The 19,313-nt window shown below is 42.6% G+C and overlaps 1 protein-coding gene across 4 annotated transcripts in view; it reads right to left on the bottom strand.

Moving 5' to 3' along the window:
* The window catches only part of DYNC1I1 (dynein cytoplasmic 1 intermediate chain 1), a 265,154-nt gene that overhangs the window by 59,017 nt on the left and 186,824 nt on the right, over window positions 1-19,313 (bottom strand). For all 4 annotated transcript variants that reach the window (XM_008686272.2, XM_008686271.2, XM_040644258.1 and 1 more), the window contains 3 exons: window positions 7,967-8,113; window positions 4,593-4,706; window positions 1,985-2,118 (listed from right to left, as the gene is read on the bottom strand). In XM_008686272.2, the coding sequence (XP_008684494.1) occupies window positions 1,985-2,118; window positions 4,593-4,706; window positions 7,967-8,113 (395 nt within the window). The remainder of the gene's footprint in view (window positions 1-1,984; window positions 2,119-4,592; window positions 4,707-7,966; window positions 8,114-19,313) is intronic.

A 19,313-nucleotide genomic window follows, 5' to 3' on the forward strand; every position in this document is an offset into this window, starting at 1 on the left:
AACCACACTGCAAATTCTGATTGTGCTTGAAAAAGGACAAGAGCCACAGAACAAAAATGTTCACCGTGTAAAACATTATTCACATTAGAAAAACTAAAAAAGAAAAAAAAAACTGCAAGTTATCAATGAACGTGTTCCGTAGGCTTCACAGATAATTGCGGTCCCGGATTAAGTCCATGGAAACTATATGCCTTGTTGGTTCTAATAAATGTGTAGATAAAGCTGTGACTCTGTATTTGGTCCCCTGCACTCTCTGTGCGTCTCTCATGCCACTTATGACCTTCTACCCGTACTGCAGACACGTGTACTGCAGACACGTCATCATCGCTCTCTCGCCGGCAGGAACCACGTTTACACAGCGCCCGCATGCCAGGCAGCGCCTAGTGGGACACTTGGCTCCAAGTAGGTGTGCAGTGAATGTTTGCACGAAGGAACAACTTTATCAGGTCTTTTTATGCTTTCATAAGACTTTAATGCATCATGGTTTTAGCCAGTTTTATGGGCATAGCACTATGAGGCATCGCTTCCTACTCATCTTTGAATCATGTGAGCGGGGAAATACTGCTTGTTTGTATGTATAGAACAGTGGGCACATCGCGGCTCATGTTGTGTGAGCGGCAGAACCACCTAGTTGGGCTGTGGATGCTTATTACTTCTACAAATCACAAAAACACCGGAGTATAAAATAAACTTGGAACAATTTCTGATTTCTCATTAAATCTAAACAGCCTGGGATGTGTACAAGAGATGAAAATCAACTGAATTAGAACTCCTAAGGTGAAAGAAAACTAAGTACCAAAGTGAACACAGCAAACCTTTCAAAAGATGGTGAGGCTGTTCATTAAGTCTTGCGTGCAGTTTTACAATAATTCTAATTATTGGACTCTACTTTATTCCTGACGGTTTTCCAGGGGCATTCACCAATCTCCCAGTCAAGGCAGAATTCTTATCACTTGGAAACTTCAGGGTGGCTTGTATCTCTCTGATTGGGAGGAAGAGCCCCAAGGCATCTCTTTATATTATTTGGGTTATTATTATTATTATTTCTTGATTCCCCATATAGATTTGTAGCTCCTCACTTACTGTGTGTCAGGCCCCGGGCAGAAAATCAATGATGAAATGGAAAGAGTTTAATAAGAGAAAAATGGCAGATGAATGAATAGTTGAAATGAAATGTAATTAACGCTACTGTAGAAGCATATATACGAATATATAAAATAGCAAACCTGTCTTTCAGCCTATAGTCCAATGCCATGTATTTGACTTAAATTTTCTCTGTAGTACTTACCATCTCAAGCCACATGTTTCCTTTGTTTATTAGTTTATTGTCTTTAATCCTCAAGCAGAGTATGAACCCCACGTCTGTTTTGTTCCCTACTGCACCCTGATGATGTCACGGTGCTGGGCATGCGGTAGGTTCTCAGTAAGTATTCCTTGGAAACACGAATGAATAAAAGGAATGAAAATTCTATGAAACCATAAAGGAGGGAATGGTTTTCTCTGCTCAAGTGAGTCAGGAGAAGCTTCCATGTGGAAGGACCTCTGTAATGGCTCTTGAAGGCTGAGGAGGAATGAACCAGGCCAAGAAGAGAGGAGAGGTGCCAAGAAGAGAGGAGAGGTGCCAGACCTGACGGGAGAAATAGAGGGTGGGGATTCATGGAGGTGTGGTGGGTAAGCCACGTCTGGGGATTGTTATCCCCCATGAGTGTGTGGCTGGAGCCCGAAGGCTGAGGCTTGGTAGTCAAGGGTCTTATATGATACGCTAAGAAGCTTGGGCTTTTCTCCTCAAGGCGGTGTGAACCATCCAAGATTTACAATGGCTAACGACCAGAACAGATGGATCTCTAAGATAATGGGAACTTGAGGTGTGTTTGTATGTCTTCAGTTATGCCTTTCTCATAACGCAAGGTGGTTCTAATCCAGAATGCGATAACAGACTTTCAGAAGTGAGAAACACGTCATTGGTAAGAAAACACAAAATCACCTTCCATGACGACAGGCCGTGTAGACTGTACCTTCCTCACTGCCAACCACGAAGTTATTGACGTCTCCCGTCGGGAAAGCCATTCCGGTAACAGCCACAGGCTTGGACTTATTGTACACCAGCTCCATGCTCTCCTACCAAAACACGGCGTGGTTATGTTCCCTCTGTCAACTCCTCACCATGCCAAAGATAGCATGGAAAAATCATTTGGCTCAATCGTCTGTTTGCTTTTCACACAGCGTTACAAAAGACCCTGGCTGTGCCAGAAACCACGCTTTACTGCCCCTGACTTTCATGCTCCTGTGTATCTCTGGTTACAGGCCGGCTGGATCTCATCAGTGTGCTGCTGCTTCTTAAGTCAGGCAGAGATGACAGGTGAGAATTTCGAAACTAATGGTGCAGAAACTAAAGATAATACTGTAATGGTTACACTTGTCAGCCCCAGGCTTTAATAAAACACACAATACCCTTGTATTTACAAACATTTTCAAAATCAATTGTTCGTGAGAATACACGTGTATTAATATCAGATGTACTAAGCACATTTGTCAAAGCACGAGTGTGTGTCCTCCATGGACTCAAACCAGAAAGTTGTCACTCAAGTCAGAAAAACCAGATTTCAACGGGGACATGATTTCATGAAGGGCAGCCATTGGGTGCATAGGCTAGAAGCCTACGGGGAACGGTATCGAAGTAAATCTTTAAAATAGCAAATGAACGTCTTTATTTTATCTCAGGTTATTTTCAAAACAGGGAATCAAAGTGTATTTTAAGAGACATTCTGCCGAATTAAGTTTAAGACAGTGAAGAGTAATGAAGTGTAACTAACACCCCTAAATATTCCTGGCAGTTTACATCAAACAGCCTACTTCGTGCCCCCGAAGTAATTAAGAAAAAACTCATTCTAGGGCACCATGTCATTATAGTTACTGGGAAGTTTAGTCTTTTGCGCAAACAAATAAGCCAGGTCATCTTGGCAGAGACATCCAGACATTGGTGGCGCGTGCTAACAGTCCAGGTAGCTCAGATCATATGGTCGTGTGACATGCTCACAGTGCCGGAGAGCCGCACACAGAGTGAGTGCATCTGTGAGGGGACACTATGACGGTACAGAAGACTGGACCGTCCAATGGGCTGCTCCGTCAGTCCAGTTGGCAGCAGGAAAGGTACAGTCTCTCGGTCACCCACTTGGAACAGGGAGGGACCAGGGCGACTGCTGAATGCTCCTGGGTCTGCCTGGCATCCCTGACATCTCAGTACAGGGACGGGAGTCTGTGGGCATGCTAAAACTCATAAAAATGGTCCTGCAGCCCCTGTACAACTGGTTTTAACTTAAATAAATGCACGTTTAATTAGCCAAATGGGCAATTAAAAATTCCTAATTAGAGGGTTCGCTCTTGTATCTGTTTGTAATCTCATGCTTTTAAAAGCAAACAACATATTGCTGAGAATTTTAAGACAAAGCTATAAAATACCCACACATAACTCCCACCTTGTATAATGGTAAAGATCAGTCAAAATAGATGAACGTAAACAGTTAGGAGTTTATTAGCTCTTCCCCACCCCAACCCCCGACCCCAGATTATAAAAAGAATTTACTTAGTCTTCATATTCTCTATATCTGTGTTTTTGGAGACTTATGGGAGGTTCTTTACGGTTTCACATTTCCTTGTGTGTCTTGAAACTCTAATGTCTTCTAAAATTGTGAGCCAGACATTCTAGGGTCCTTATTCCAGGAAAGGGAATAGAATGTTAACACTGAGAATTACCTCCTAAATATCTTTATGATTCTCTTAATGTTACCTCACATTTTTGTCAAAGTCTCTAACACTAAACCCTTCTCTGTGTTTTTAGTTGGAGGACAATGAAACACTTTTTTCCCCACAGAGAAATGTGGACACACTGCGTCTACGCCTGTGTGTGCGTGCACGTACACATCTTGTGTGCACACGTATATTCCCCAAGCTGCATTTAGATGCCTCCCCCCGTGGTCTCTGCCCCTTTGCTTCTTTGTTTGGTTTCCATTACTATAATCAGTAGTGGTTTGGAAATTTTGGAACTTTTGCATTTTCAACTTCTCATTTGTTGAGCAAGGAATGGCAGGAGCCATCCTAACAAACATTCCAGAGGAGAAAACAGATGGTTGGACACATTCTTCATACACACAGGCGGTCGTCTAGGCTACGGATGCAAGCAAGCGCTTGGATTTCTGTTTTGCGGGGACACCTTTCCTCCAAGGCAAGTGCCCATAAGGGATTGCTCTGTGGAGCTCCAACTTCATTTGCATTTGTTTAACAATGCTGTAGGGTAAGTACAATTCATACCACAGGCAACTTCTATAATTACTATGCTTTAAAATGGATTATTTCATTTTCACTTGAAACTGACCTAAGGATTAACGTATTACAATAATTACATGATTTGCGGTAAAGGAAATGGGTTTTGGCTTCAGGAGGAGACTGCTGAAAGCAGGCCCCACTCTTTCAAGTGCATCCATTGGTTTTAGCTCCTATAGGATGTGAGGGTTTGGCTTTTAGGAACTATGTTCCATTAGGCAAGTATCTCTTTTGACCAGGATGTTCTTCTGTGTAGGGGAAAACAAACCCACCTGTGGAGTTGAGAGCATGTCCAGGCTCCAGGAACACATTTTACCATCAGTAGAGACGGTGATGAGATTATGAGCGTTCTGGGTCCCCACAACATTTACACAGTACACGGGATGCTGTGAAAACGTAAACATGGGGGATCAGACGACGATCCAGGAGGAAATGCTTACATTGGAGTGTCAAACACATTACTCTAAAACGAGGATTAAAGAGTGACATAATCCTACAATAATAGAAGCCTCAGGTCATTTGCCACTTTTGATTTGAACCTGATTGCTTTCTAAAAGCTCTGGCAGCAACGCCTCGTAGTGGAAATACTTACCAAGCTGCACCTTGCTCCGTCAGAGGCAGTCCGCCGGAGCTGAAGGAAGCTTCAGCAAATGATGATTGATGGGGCAGAAGCAGCACAGGGCTTGGCTGCTAAGCTCACCATGAGTGATGAAAAAAGACAGCTTTCAAAAGAGTACAGCTATTGACTTTTGGAACGAATGTGTTACTAAATCTGGAGTATAGTGCATTATAGACACAGTGCCAAACATTTGTTAACATTCTTTATAAAAAAGTGGCTAATATTCATCAGCCTCTTTAATTTGAGGGGGAGATATTGGTAGTGGGGCTTACTGGCACGATGCACCTCATGAGATAAAATTAGGCTCTTCTATGTCACTGCAAAATCTAGGATAATGATAGATTTATTTTTCAAAATATCATTTGGGCTACGACAGAGGCTTCGATTTGGCCAGGGCCTTGAGGAAGGTCATTTATACATCCCGGGAATCATAAGCAAGATGCTCTAACCTCCCGTCATAACTCTAGGAGGTTATCCCCCTCTGTAGAATCCTAAATGGTAGGCTAAAATCATTTGCAGCTGCACATTAAATAGTAAATGGAAGGTTAGCATAAGCAGAACCTAGCATTCATGTGGGCTAGATTTCAGGCAGCTTCGCCATCACGGGCCAAGCCACAACTTAGCTGGTGCCTCTCTGTGCAAATAGCTGACGGTCTAAGTCTTACTCTTGATGAGTTACTGTCCGTAATACCTAGCCACAATGACAATGAAACAATCTTTAATACTGGAAAGTTGATATTATATAAAGGATGGTTCCCAAACTATTATTATCATATAAACTCCTGGTCAGAAGGAACTGTAATCATCATCTAGGACAGCTACTCATCTGTCTCCACCAAGAGGGGGTCCAAACTCTGCTGAGACACCTTTCTTAAGGGTACAGCAATGACACCAAGGCCCCAGCCACACAGCATTCAGAGCTCTGTGTGGAAATGAAGTGGGAGAGTGGATGAAACAAATTCTCACCTAAAAACAGCAGACAGCAACACTGAAGAAAGGGAAAGCGAGGTCCAAACATTGTTATGAACCTGAAATCCACCTAGTGATTTTCAGCAAGAGTCCAGTGGGGTTTCTTTGTCAACCGCCAAGCATCAACACAAAGCACCAAAATTCTAGTGGATTGAGACTCCTAAGGATGATTATGGGAGGGAAAAGAAAGCATCTAGAAGAATGGATAGAGCCAAATGCCTAGAGAAAGAATGTGCATGGTAGCCCCTCCCTTGCTTTAATCAGTACTACTGGCCTGTGCTTTCATGAGTAATAAAACTCGGCTTAAAAGAAAAGAGAGAGATGTAAAGAAACCAGAACAGAAGCAGACACGTGGGAAAGCCTACACACACACACACACACACACACACACACAGGCATCCAAAACTCTACTTAATGGAAAGAAAAAAGCAGTGCCACAGCTCATTTTTCCAGTATACATGCCAGATTGTTTTTATTTATTTAAGGAATAAACTTACTGTGTGGCAGAAGGGTTTTGGTTTAATTAGGATTTCCTGTTGTCCCAAATGCATATGTGTGGTGGGTGTGAAAGGAAATTAGTAATCTGTGGCGGGCCTCTTTTTCCTTAACCACTTTTGATCCTGGTACCAATCAGCCAGGCATTAGTGGAAGTTGAAAGGCAGTCACAAAATTAACTGTGCCCTTTTAGCTATGGACTCAACAAAACGCAGTAAAAGAGGGGAAAAAAGTTTTATTTTCAAACAGAAATATGTTACTGTTTGATAATAATAGTATTTTTGTTGTGATGATCATATCCTAAGTTACTTGACAAAGAAACCTTAACTCTTTGGAAGAGCTCCTGGATTTGGATTTTCCCCTGAAACTTATTGCTCTTACGTTTGGATTTATAATTCTTGAAATTTCACGAGATATGCTCAGAAACACACCAGATATATGCAGCCAGCCAAGAAGTGGTTTCACACTACTTGAGCAAACACCTGCATCAAGCCGTCTTCTCCTGGGTCACAATTTTCTGTTATTAGTTTGCAGAAATGGGGTAGGCAAGAGCAATTTTCCAAGATTCCCAAGAACTAGTTTCACCTGCATGTGTCTTAGGCCCAAGTCAATCAGAATTAAGGCTGACTTGGTATTTGTCATTTCCCATTGTCAATCTTACGAGGGTGGAAGAATTTTCCTCTTCATGGTCTTAGCTAAGGCAGCTAGCAGTCCTTTTTTAAAGCTAGAATGGTTTTGAGGCCAGCAGATGGAACAAATGAGGCAACCACATTAAGGAAATTGAAACAATAGTAGAGCTGTATCCTTGGGCATAATTTGGGCATTTCAGAGAAAGAACATCAGTTACTCTGAATGTCAAGGTAGCAAGGATTGATGGAGACATGCCTGTCTTCTCATTCCTCCTAACAACTGCTAAACACACCTGTCATTCTCTTAAAGGAAATGACAGAGTAGTTGTCTTATGAACACTATACTGAACCTCTTCTGCTAAATTGTGGGTAATGGTTTTGAGATGTTGACTTTTAACCCGAGGGATTATACTGTCACTGTAGACTTTACCGTTGAGACTTACAACCGTGCATTCCAGAATTTAAAGTCATAGCACTCCCTCAAATCACAAATGGAAAAGGACTGTTGGCAAAAGTCCCATATACCATCCCTAGACATGAAATGTTTACTCTTCATGGCCCATTTGAAAATATGAGTTTCCACCTTACAACGTCAACGCAAAAGGTTTCTTTACAACAATTTCACAGATGCGTCTTCCAAAGTTTCTCCCTGCGTCCTTTTGAAGTTTTAATCCATCCCCACCTCACCAATGGTCTTTGGTGCATCCAGAGATATCCCTTCTATATGCTAAAGCTTGAGGATCATTAAGAGATTTCTCTACACCCAGTGCTTCCTTCACCTACTTTTCACTCGGCTTTCCTTCGGTCAGTCAGGATACAATCATTATAAATTACACGCTTCTAACTTGGAGTTACTGACCACATGCGCACATCTGTCAGTTATCCCCTCTCAGGGCTTGGGTGGCTGACAGGGAAATGACAAAAGCTGACTTACGGTGTGTGCAGCAGCTGACAAGGGTGTCCTCTGCACCGGCGTCCTTCTGTGACTGCGATTATCCCACAGGACAATCTGGCCCGAGTAAGTCCCACCAACCACCAAGTTGGGATGGAAACGAGCGAAGCACACGGACATCACAGAGGACTGGGAGGAGAAAGGGGAGAAACGTGTATTGTGAAATGGTTGGAGAAGGCTTGTTTCTTCCTGAAGAGAAAACAGTTCATCACACCAACTCAACACATCCTGGAAAACACAGAGCAATTGTTAAATGCGTAGTTAGTAGAATATTTTGTACCTAGACACAGACTTTTCCCTTGAGGGGTTGGCCAATGGTTATCCCCTGAAACTTGAAATTTGACATCCTAGCCATGTCTTCAAATACGCATAAAACCTATCTTATGTGCATCATTGTCTTGTGGTATGTAAAGCTTGGTTTGTGGACATTCCCATTTTATCGACAAAATTGCATCCGAAGTAATATTAATTCTCCACGAAAGTCTTTACAAAGCAATTCTTTACTTTAAGGGCATGGCCACATCGAGTTATACTATATACAGTGTTGGCAAAGCTTCAAGGACTTTGAGACGTGGTGCTTTTTTTGGTTTTGTGTTTTCGCCTTAATGTAGACTTCTAGGAAGTATACTGACCTCAGACTGCTCCAACTGGTTCCTCCCCAAATTCCCTCACCTCCCATGGGCATTCTCCTGACCTGGATCCTGCCCACTTCAGACAATTCTTAATGTTATTCTTTGCCTATTTTAACAAACAGTCAGAAGTGGATTTCAGCCCAACTCTACCAGGGCCTGTCATAGCATCACGAATGTGGTTTCTAAATTCCACAAAAGACTGCTGGGCACTATGTTTTATAGGAAATTACTTAGAACCATGATACACTTAAAATCAGATAAGCTCGCCGTTCCACATTTGCAAAAAAGTCCGTTTTGATTCCCACAGTGCTTCCATGTTTGTGTTTATATGTGGAAGCAATTTTTAAAAATAAATATGTTTCATCTTTTCAATTAAATCCAACGAATGACCTTTTGTGTGAGAAAGGCATTGTACCAGGCATGATGGGGATACAAAGGCAGTCACTGCCCTCAGCGACTTGTGCCCTGACAAAGGCAACTGAAAAGCACGCATGCCGACGAACAGAGCTGCATATGCTGCTTGTCCATACACGCTAGTCCAAGCCTTCCCGTGAAACAGAAAACGATGCCTGTCTGCATAGACACAGTCACGTGGGGAGGTGCGTGCCTTGGCTAGTGGAGCGTAAGGCGAAGCTTTGTCTTCACTTATCCCTTGGGCTCGACATCAACTCGAACACAAAGAGCACGCGCAAAGAGCAGCCCTGAATGGGATGCACGCCATGACCAAATCACAGCAGCACATGTGCGTGCACGTGTGTCTTTGTGTGTGTGAAAGATTAGTTTTAGCTAGGGGAGGGGAGAAAAGAGAGGACTGAAAAGGGTGGATGGTTAGAAGGACCTCGTGAGTGGGACTGTTTCACCCTTAAAGTACCTGCGGAACCCTCCGCAAGCGGAGAGGAAAAGAAACAGGCATTCGTGAGAGATGGGCTAATAGGACGAAAGACTGGAGGCTGGTGACCGGCCGAGCCAGCGGTCCGGTCTGGGCGGGAAGGAGCTTGCACGGAGGAGCAGGGAGTACCGAGGTCACCTGGGCCAGACGGAAGAGGGCCTTGAATGGCAGGCGCTGTTTGGATTTTTTTCCGTGGGCGAGAGTGGGCAATCACAGCTTTCTGAGGAAAAACCTGAGAGGATCAAAGGTTGTAACTGAGAGGCCAGCACAGGAAGGAAGTGACTGAAAAAAAAAAAAATTATGATCTTTTCCTGACTGGGAAGCTAAACGTCCATTTCTAAAAAGATCAGATCTACTCTCAGCCTAAGTCTTCCTTGTCAGAACGAGCCTCAGATATGCTGGGGTGGAAGAAAGAATGCAGACTAGTTTTCAACGTCATGTTTTCCTAGTTTGAATGATTTTCAGTTCCAATTCCTTGAACACGTTTAGATGGAGAACATGCTTGTGCCCCAATCTGGTTTTCATAAAGTTCAAGAATAACTCTCAAGAATGATACTGAATTAAAGAAAAAGAAAATAATGCTGGTCAGCTTCTTGTTTTACACATCCCACAGAAGCGATTCTTAGTTTTCAGCTGATGAAATTCTTATGTTGCTTGAGCTATGTTGGAAACATTTTCTTTAAAGCTTCAGAAAGACTTAAAATTATCCAGGTGGTATCAACAATTGAATTTACCAAAGCTCCAATCAATATGGATAAAGGAATGTCATTAAATTTGAAAAATCCAGAATTCAACCACTTGATTGCTTCTGTGTTTTGATTAAATCCCAGCAAATACCACTCCAAACCTTGCGTAGTTTGTTAAGAGACTAAACTAGAGAAAAATAAACAGTTGAGGTACTTTTACAAAACTGAAACACATAGTTGTCAATCACCTAGAATCCAGCTCCACAAAGTAAGAACACGAATTCCTACATTTTCATTCATTACTTTGTTCATTATTCACTCATTCATCAAACAACATAGTGCCCACTACGCACTAATGAAACCATTTCAAAGAGTTTTAAATGTGACAAATGCCCCCAATCTCGAATTCAGAGTTCTACTTGCATTTGCGAAAAAGTCAAATTCATGCTAAAAAGAGTCACAATACCCTAGAGCCCCAGAGTTCTATCACCAAAGTCTATTTTACTCTGCTGCAAACCGAAACATGAGGACAAAGAGTAGACATGCTTATTTTTATTTTCTATTTGGAAGTTTAGCAATGGAAGAGTAGTTATGTGAGTCTCAATTTCGCTTATACTTTAAGCTCCATACATTAATTATAATAGGTATTCTATGTATTCCAGAATATGAAGTCTCAAAACAGATCTCCAGAGTGTGCCTCATCTGATATACTATCATTCATATGGAAACACTGAAGCAGTATGATCTCAATTATCTACATGTAAAGTTTAAAATTCAGTCATTTCTTGAGATGTTTTAAGTACCTCAATGTTTGATGTAATGGTGGCAAACATTGGGATGATTGACTGAAGTTTTTATTTTTCATCCAAACGTTTAGTTTCCTTTGGTCACATGGGAACAGTCCACCAATTACAGAGAAAGCTCTTCTAATTTGGAAAGTCTGCATCAACTCCTAGGAGTAAAGTCTTAGAAAAACCCCTGCAATCCCCTGCTGCTCATACAGCTACTGATCTAGTTGTTGTTGCCAATTGTTTACAATTTATTGACTGTCAGCATAAGGAGCAAAGGATGTTATCACCCTGACAGTTATACAGATTTGGTAAGAGTAAAGAAAAGCATTCCAGAAAAATTGATTGACGCTACTAAAATAAGCAGGGTTTTTTGTTGTTCTCCTTTGCACAGTACTTTTCCTGAAGACATATTCTATGGAAAACATTATTAGTAATATTAACTTTATTTTTAAAATTTCAAGACTTTCCTAGGCATTTAAAATTTTGTAGCTAATTCAGTTATTCAGGGTCATAATAAGGCATTATTGAATTACATGATTAATACAATTTAGACAAGCAAAATTAATTGGAAACAAGAAGCTTCCCTACCTTGTTATTCTTAGTTCTTTAAGAGTATACATCTTTAGAGATATTTTTGGAGTTTTAACTTTTTCCTTATTTTATTTTATTTTTTTTAAATATCAGAGCCTTAGATTGATTTTGAGAAATAACGCATGGCCTTTAAACATTCAAATGAAGTAGTTTACGTGAGTGGAAAAATAATGATAAAGTTAATGAGAATTTCTGGACAGTGTTAATGTCAGATCAGTGTAAGTTTTTCCAACACCGCAGCTGAATGTTTTTGCAAGGCTAGTGAGTTCATTGATATGGCCCAGAAATATGATTGACTCGTACAGTAAAAGCCTGATGTAAAACCAGTGAGTCTGACCGGCTGTATTCCAACACCAGTCACACAGAGACAGTATTACACGAGGAACCACTGTTTCCAAGAGGACGAGCACCACATCTTGATTATCTGCATATTACAGTTCCCTCCAATCAGGACAAGCAAGGTTTGGGGACTGTTTGGAGCATCAGGGCATCTCTACTGACAATTTCTGGTGCCCTCCGCAACCGCGGCAGCCCAGATGCTTCCGAGGCAACTTTGTTTTTTACTCTTGAGCAGACTGCTTGGCTGTCCCCGTCCCCCCAACCCTATGGCCACACGTCCACTTGCCCATGAGCTGACCCACTAGACAGGGGTCCACACTCCCGTCATCTATTTCAAGAAAAGGCAGTTTATTTTCCCCCATTCACAGGGTGAATTAGGAGACGAGACGGATGGAGACGCCGCTTTCAAGGGCTCCCTTTGCTCGCTGCATTCCCGCCGCATTCAATTGCAGTCGCCCCGACGCCTCTGTTGCTGTGGGGGCTGTTTTCTATTTTAGAGAGCTAATCCTGGCCAGTTTCGGGACGGTACTTCCCCTAAACCACAGCCCCAGATGCCCAGGGCAAACAGCCTTTGGTCACTGCTGGCTGGGCAGCTTGCCCCTTATGTTCACATTTGATACGGTTGCCCGAGCCCTTTTGTGTGTGGCACTCTGCCCACTCCCCAGCCACCGTGCCCGGGTGGGAGGGAGAGGGGTCCTGCATCCAAAAGCATCTCCTATTTCAAGTACCATCTCTTCTGGGGAGAGGCTGGTCCCAAGAGGGAATGGCCATATTGTTGCCATATGCTGTTTAATGGTGGCTGACATTTTATTTTCCTAAAAGCAAATGCTTAACTGTCAGAGGGCTGTGAGGCGGACAGATCAGATGCTTCTGGCTACTAGTGAGCTAGAATATATTTCTGCAAGTACCTAAGAAACCCACAAAGATATTTCTTTTGTTAATGGAAACACGTGTAATTGGAGACCACTGCTGTGGAAACCCCCCTTCTAGGCAATCCTGTAGCACCAGGCATTTGACAATGTGGAAGGTGTGAAGGTGGTGAAGCCAAGACGTGAGTCGTGAGCTGGGCACTTCAGTTTAATTGAGATGAAGGAAAGGGTCTTTTTTTTTCTTTCAGAGCTCTCTTTTCTTCTGCCTAAGTCTCTATCCCAGGGCACACATGCTACGAGTGACCGTCTACTGAAAGTTATCGCCCCATTAGTGATGGAGTGCCCAGGAGTGAAGACTCGCTGAGCTTGCTTGCTACCACTTGACTCAGCTTGTGCTCAAAAAACTAAAAGCAGCTGATTTTAAAATTTGATTTCCCAGGGTGCCTGGCTGGCTCAGTCGGTTAAGTGCCTGCCTTCGGCTCAGGTCAGGATCCCAGGGTCCTGGGATAGAACCCTGCGACGGGCTCCCTGCTCAGCGGGGAGACTGCTTCTCCTTCTCCCTCTGCCTGCCGCTCCCCCTCCCTCTGCCTGCCGCTCCCCCTGCTTGTGCTCTCTCTCAAATAAATAAATAAAATCTTTAAAAAAAATAAAATAAAAATTGACTTCCCCAAATTTGATTAGAAACCACTCACGATGATCCTCTTGCCTATAATCCTTTAGGGTTTTCATACCTTTCAGTAGTGAGCTGCTACCGTGTAGCGAGAAACAGACCTGGACTGCGTGCTGAGAAGACAAAAATTTGCACACAAACCACAAGGAGATGCCACTTCTCACCCACGAGGATGGCTAGGATTTGAAAGTGTTTGCATGTCCATTACACCTCAATAAACCTGGGGGGGCAAAAAAGGGGCAAATGCCAAGGGTTGGTGAGGATATGGAGAAATGGCAACACTCCTATGATGCCCGTAGGAACATGACATAGGCAGCCACTCTAGACAACGGTCTGGCAGTTCCCGAACAAGTTCAACATACAGTTAACATATGATCCAGCGATCCACTCCTAGGTACACACCCAAGATAACTGAAAACACATGACAACACAGAAATGTGTTCACGAACCTTCATAGCGGCATTATTCATTGTAGCCAAACAGTGGAAACAACCCAAACATCCACCAACTGGGGAAGAAACAAAACGTGGTAAAGCCATACCATGGAATAGTACTTCATAAATAAAAAGAAACAGTACTGGCACATGCTATAACATAGACGAACCTGGAAAACACTATGCTAAGTCACAAAAGGCCACATATCAAAGGACTCCGTTTATATGCAATGTCCAAAAGAGGCAAATCCATAGGGGTGAAAGCAGATTAATGGTTGCTTAAGATGGAGGTCAGGGGGATAATGGGAATGACTACCGACAGGCATAAGGTTTATTTTGGGGGTGATAAAAATTATCTCTAATTCTGGAATTAGAGAGTGGCGACGGTTGCACAACTTTGTGAATATACTAAAAAACACTGAATTCTATACCTTAAAAGGGTATATTTTATCTAAATTTTTAAAAATGTTAGTGTGCAGACACAGTCTGATTCATGGAGCTCACCAACATTATTTCTTATCTTCAGGACAACTGTCTACACTATATTGGTCACTCTTTCCTCAGACAAAATTATCCAATTCTCTTTACTTCCTCCGGAACATCTTCTTCAATTTCCACTCCCCAAGAGCCACCAAGAGGTGGAAAGCAAGGGCTGACACACTTGAAGGCCCTGGAGCTGATTTCCTGCTCTGACGCCTACTGGCTGTGGGAATCCTCTCACCCTTACATTGTTTTGTTTTGTTTTGTGTGTGTGTGGTTTTTTTTTTTGGCACATTTTCAAATTATTTATTTATTTTAAAAGACTGTGGTCAAATACACAACATAAAATGTATCAACCTAACAATTTTTAAGGGTCCAGTTCAGTGGCACTAAACGCATTCACACGATTGCGCAACAATCGCCACCATCGCCTCGGAACATTTCCACCTCCCCCACCTGGAACTCCAAACCCGCCGAACACTCATTCCCCATTCCCACCCTCCGCCCAGCCCCTGGCAACCACCATTCTACTTTGTTTCTATGATGTTGACTACTCTCGGAACCTCATATAAATGGAATCGTATAGTATTTGTCCTTTCGTGACCGGTTTATCTCACTCAGCACAATGTCCTAAAGGGGTTAGGACACCCATGTGTTACTCCGAGTGGTACTACATCCATGTCCCAGCAGGTACCAGAATTTCCTTCCTTTTTAAGGCTGAATAATATTCCCTTGTATGTTTATACCCCATTTTGTTGATCTCTTTATCTGTCAGTGGACGTTTGGCTTGCTTCCACACTTTGGCTCTTGTGAATCATGTTACTATGAATATGGGTGCGTGCGAATATTTCTTTAGGATCCTGCTTTCAATTATTTTGGGTAGATACCTGTAAGTGGAATTGCTGGATCAGATTCTATTTTTAATTGTTTAAAACTGTCCTACTGTTTCCTATAGTGGCTGCATCATTCTACGTTCCTACCAGCAATGTGCAAAGGTTCTGGTTTCTCCACATCCTTGATGACCCTTGTCATTTTTTGCTTTTGTTCTGTTTTGTTTTTTTATAGCAGCCATCCCATTTGGGGTGAGGTGTCTAATCCTGATTCTCAATTCATAGCAGGAGCATGATAGCTCTTGCCCTGCCTACAAACAGGTCATTTTCTTTGCCTCTCTTCTCTGGGGCTGTTGGAAGATTTGAAGTTAGTAATGCAGTTTAAAGACTGAGCAACAACGTGCCCCCCATCTAGAGTTAGAAGTGACTATTTGTGATTTGAAGAAACATTTCCAGACAAAATGAAGGTCCAGAGGGCCCCTCATGGGTCAACAAATCCTTCCTAAACAACAGTCACAGTAATGCTTGGTCCCACCTGGATGATCTGGGTTGACAAACTGTCTCCTAGAAGCCTTACTGCACCTTTTGCTACATGGTTTAACTCTTTGGAGTCCTTTTTTTTTTTTTTTAAGATTTTATTTATTTATTCGACAGAGATAGAGACAGCCAGCGAGAGAGGGAACACAGGCAGGGGGAGTGGGAGAGGAAGAAGCAGGCTCATAGCAGAGGAGCCCGATGTGGGGCTCGATCCCACAATGCCGGGATCACGCCCTGAGCCAAAGGCAGACGCTTAACCGCTGTGCCACCCAGGCGCCCCTGGAGTCCTTATTTTTGACAAGCTTTGCCTCCTGTCTGGGACGTTCACTCTCTTTCCCATTTCACAGATCCTCATGGCTGGTTATAGTTCCTGTTGGGGGTGGCAATTCCAAGTTAATGACTTTGGATAGTGGGGAAGAGAAGGCAGAGGGAAAACAGTGCAATGTTAGCACCAGAGATGACCGCAGTGAAAGCCAAGATTGGATTCACGTCACATTGTCATTCGTATGCATACGTGTATGACAAGCACTGGGAATTTGGGGACTTGAGGTTCTAAATCATAGTTGGTAGTGCCTTTAGTGCAAGTACTTCTGAGTCATTCCAGGGCAATGGGCTAATTTGTAGACTAGTCCCCAAAAGTTTTCTGAAATGGAATTTTTTAACCGTATTTTACACCTTGAATCAGTGCTGGGAACATACTTATATGTGATGTGACTTTATATCTAATTATTACTTACTCATCATTCGCCTGCATCATCCACGTAGGCGTGCGGACCCCCAGGTTATTTTCTAAATCGTTGTTTCTCCAAATGTGCCTGTACCTTTGCATCATCTAAGGGGCTTTAAAAAACTCTCCAGGCTCAAGGCACATCCCATACCAACTACATTGGAATTTCCGGGGGGTAGGACCCAGGCATCGATATTTTTAAAAATTACACAGGAAATTCCCATGTGCTGTCAAGTGAAAAGTACAGTTTTAAATCAGTGGTTCTCAAACTTATCTGAATACAAGAAGCACTTAGAGAGTTTATTAAAAACTCTATTCTCTACGTTATTCCTGGGTTCCAGGCTGGAACTTTGAATCAGGACTTCAAAGAGGCCCGGTGGTCTGTGGATTTAACAAGTACCCGGGATCTTGTTCAATTTTCATTGAGAAATTTGGAGAACCCAATTCTAAAACAATGAATTAGTAGAATATGACCCAAAGTCACAGTAGGATGCATTTCCTTTTGCATCAATGTAGGTCATCCCTGGGATGGTTCCTTCACGGGTCACGTGTCTGGTCACAACCTGCCCAACCGAGACACGTGATCCAATAAACGTTCCTCTGCTACAAACCATTGCTTAATTCCCTTCAATTTTATTTGCTAGTTTTTACATTTCCCCTCACTTCCTCTCCCTTCCTAAATAACTGGGCTCTTAAAAAAGGATCAATAAAAAGGGCAGTAAAGGTTTGGTCCCCAACTTCCCTTCAGCATCATTCTTCATGCTGACACGGAACATCTGAACATTTTCCTGCTTATTATTAAAAGGGATAATGGACATTAGCATTGTGATACCACATTACATGGTTATTTGCTTGTGGGGAGCACCTACTGAGTGCCAAACCTGTAGTATATATATTGCTGTATCAGTCCTACTGCGATTTCGCCTTCATTGTTCCGGATTAGGAAATCCAGGCATGGGCAAGTAAAGCCACTGGCTTGCACCAAATAAATAGTAGGTGGCAAATCCCCGATTCGAACTACAGCCTGGCTGATTTAGAAGCCAAAATGCCATAAAACCTTGCATCAATCGAATGCCAGGCGCATTTTCTCTTCGAGATACCCAAGCCCCCCTCCTGAGTGCCACACCTCTGACTTCACACTGTGGGACTGTAATCACTGACAGAACTTCATTCGTGCCCACACGGCGGAGAGGGATTTTGGCCTCCCTGCCCACTGCGATGGCCTTGGCATTGACTCTCCAACCCCTCTCCAGTTGGCCTTGTATTGCCGGTATATAGATTGATCACCTGTCTCAGCTCTTAGCCTACCAGTTGTGACAGGTGACAACAGAGCTAATTAGTACCAATAGTGGTGATATTTACCATGAGGTGGGTACTTCCCGCTGCCAACTGATTGAGACCAATTAATCATTCCATAGGAGTCTACTGAACAGCGAGCAGCTGGAAACCAATTGCGTCACTACTGACAAGCTCCGCATTTCTTGTCACTGCTTTGGGAGAAAATGCTTTGTTTTCATCTTGTCACTATGCAGCCAAACGAAAAATGCCATTCCAATACAACAAGTTCTTCTTAAATGAGTGTTTACCCCCCCAAATAATGATGTGAATTATTAATTATTATAGGAGGGAAGAGCACTCCTGCATGCTTTAGCAAACAAGATCAACCCAACAGCAAGGTGAAGAATCTTGGCAAAAGTTCTTTAAAATGCAAAGCCATTCTTAGAAAGTAACTGCTCCAGCCTGTCAAACCACACAACGCCTTGGAAACCCTCCTCATGCCAGGTGTCAGACTGCATAGGATAGGACCCATATTACTCTGCAGAACAACTGGGAAATTCCTCTTTCTTTGTAAAAGGAAAGTTTGTTTCCTTTACAAACTTTGCTTGTAAAAGGAAAAGTGGCTCCCACTCCTACTTCAGTCGTCAGAACTAGTAAGAGTTCTGTAAGGAAATCAGCACAAATTTATATTTTATTTTTTCATAAATGTCTTGGAATAGTTCTAGATTTGCAGAAAGGTAGTTAAGGGAGTACGGTTCCCATACACTTTTCCCCCACTGTTAACATCTTCCCTATTGTTACATTTGCATAGTACATTTGTCACTACTAAGAAACCAATATTGACACGCTACCACCAAAATCCATGCCTTGATCAGGTTTTACCCAATGTCCTTTTCCTGCAGAGACACCATGACATTTAGTTGTCTTGTTTCCCTAGGTTTTTCTAGACTGTGACAGCTTCTCACACTTCCCTTGTTTCTGATGATTGCCAAGATCTTTTTAGGTCTTGCAAGCATTTGGACAAAAGTAAGAAACCCAAGAGTTCGAGGTCAGTTGGTGAAAGGGGGTTATAGCGAACACACACACACACACATTCCATTTTTATAAATTTGCTTATTCCAAAAATTTTACTATGGATAGAGCGAGGTGGGATATACCATCGTATCTGGCAATAATGCTCACTGAAACGTGCTCAGGCCAAAGACGCTTTTTCGGTACAGACTTCTAATCATTGACCTACCACTTAGTGTGTCTTTTCCAGGAAATAGGAAACCCAGGCTGCTCTGCCTAGGCTGGAGTAGGGATGTGGTGCGAGCTGAAAGTGAACCTTCTCTTTACCAAGAAGGACAGAAGGATAGGAAGAGACGAATATATGCGTGACTTTATACATTAAGAAGCACCAACCTTCTTCAAACTAAATGTCTAAATCCCGCTTAATTGAAAAAAAAAAAGGAAGTTGGTATTTGGATATATCATGCGTTGGCATTCACCCCTTTGATTTATGTGAGGTATGAACTAAAGAGAACAGATTACTTTCCTCAAAAGAGAAGGAAAAGATTTCCAATTGGACAGGAAA

Source organism: Ursus maritimus, unplaced genomic scaffold (genome assembly GCF_017311325.1).
Source record: "Ursus maritimus isolate PB19 unplaced genomic scaffold, ASM1731132v1 scaffold_3, whole genome shotgun sequence".
NCBI lineage: Eukaryota > Metazoa > Chordata > Mammalia > Carnivora > Ursidae > Ursus > Ursus maritimus.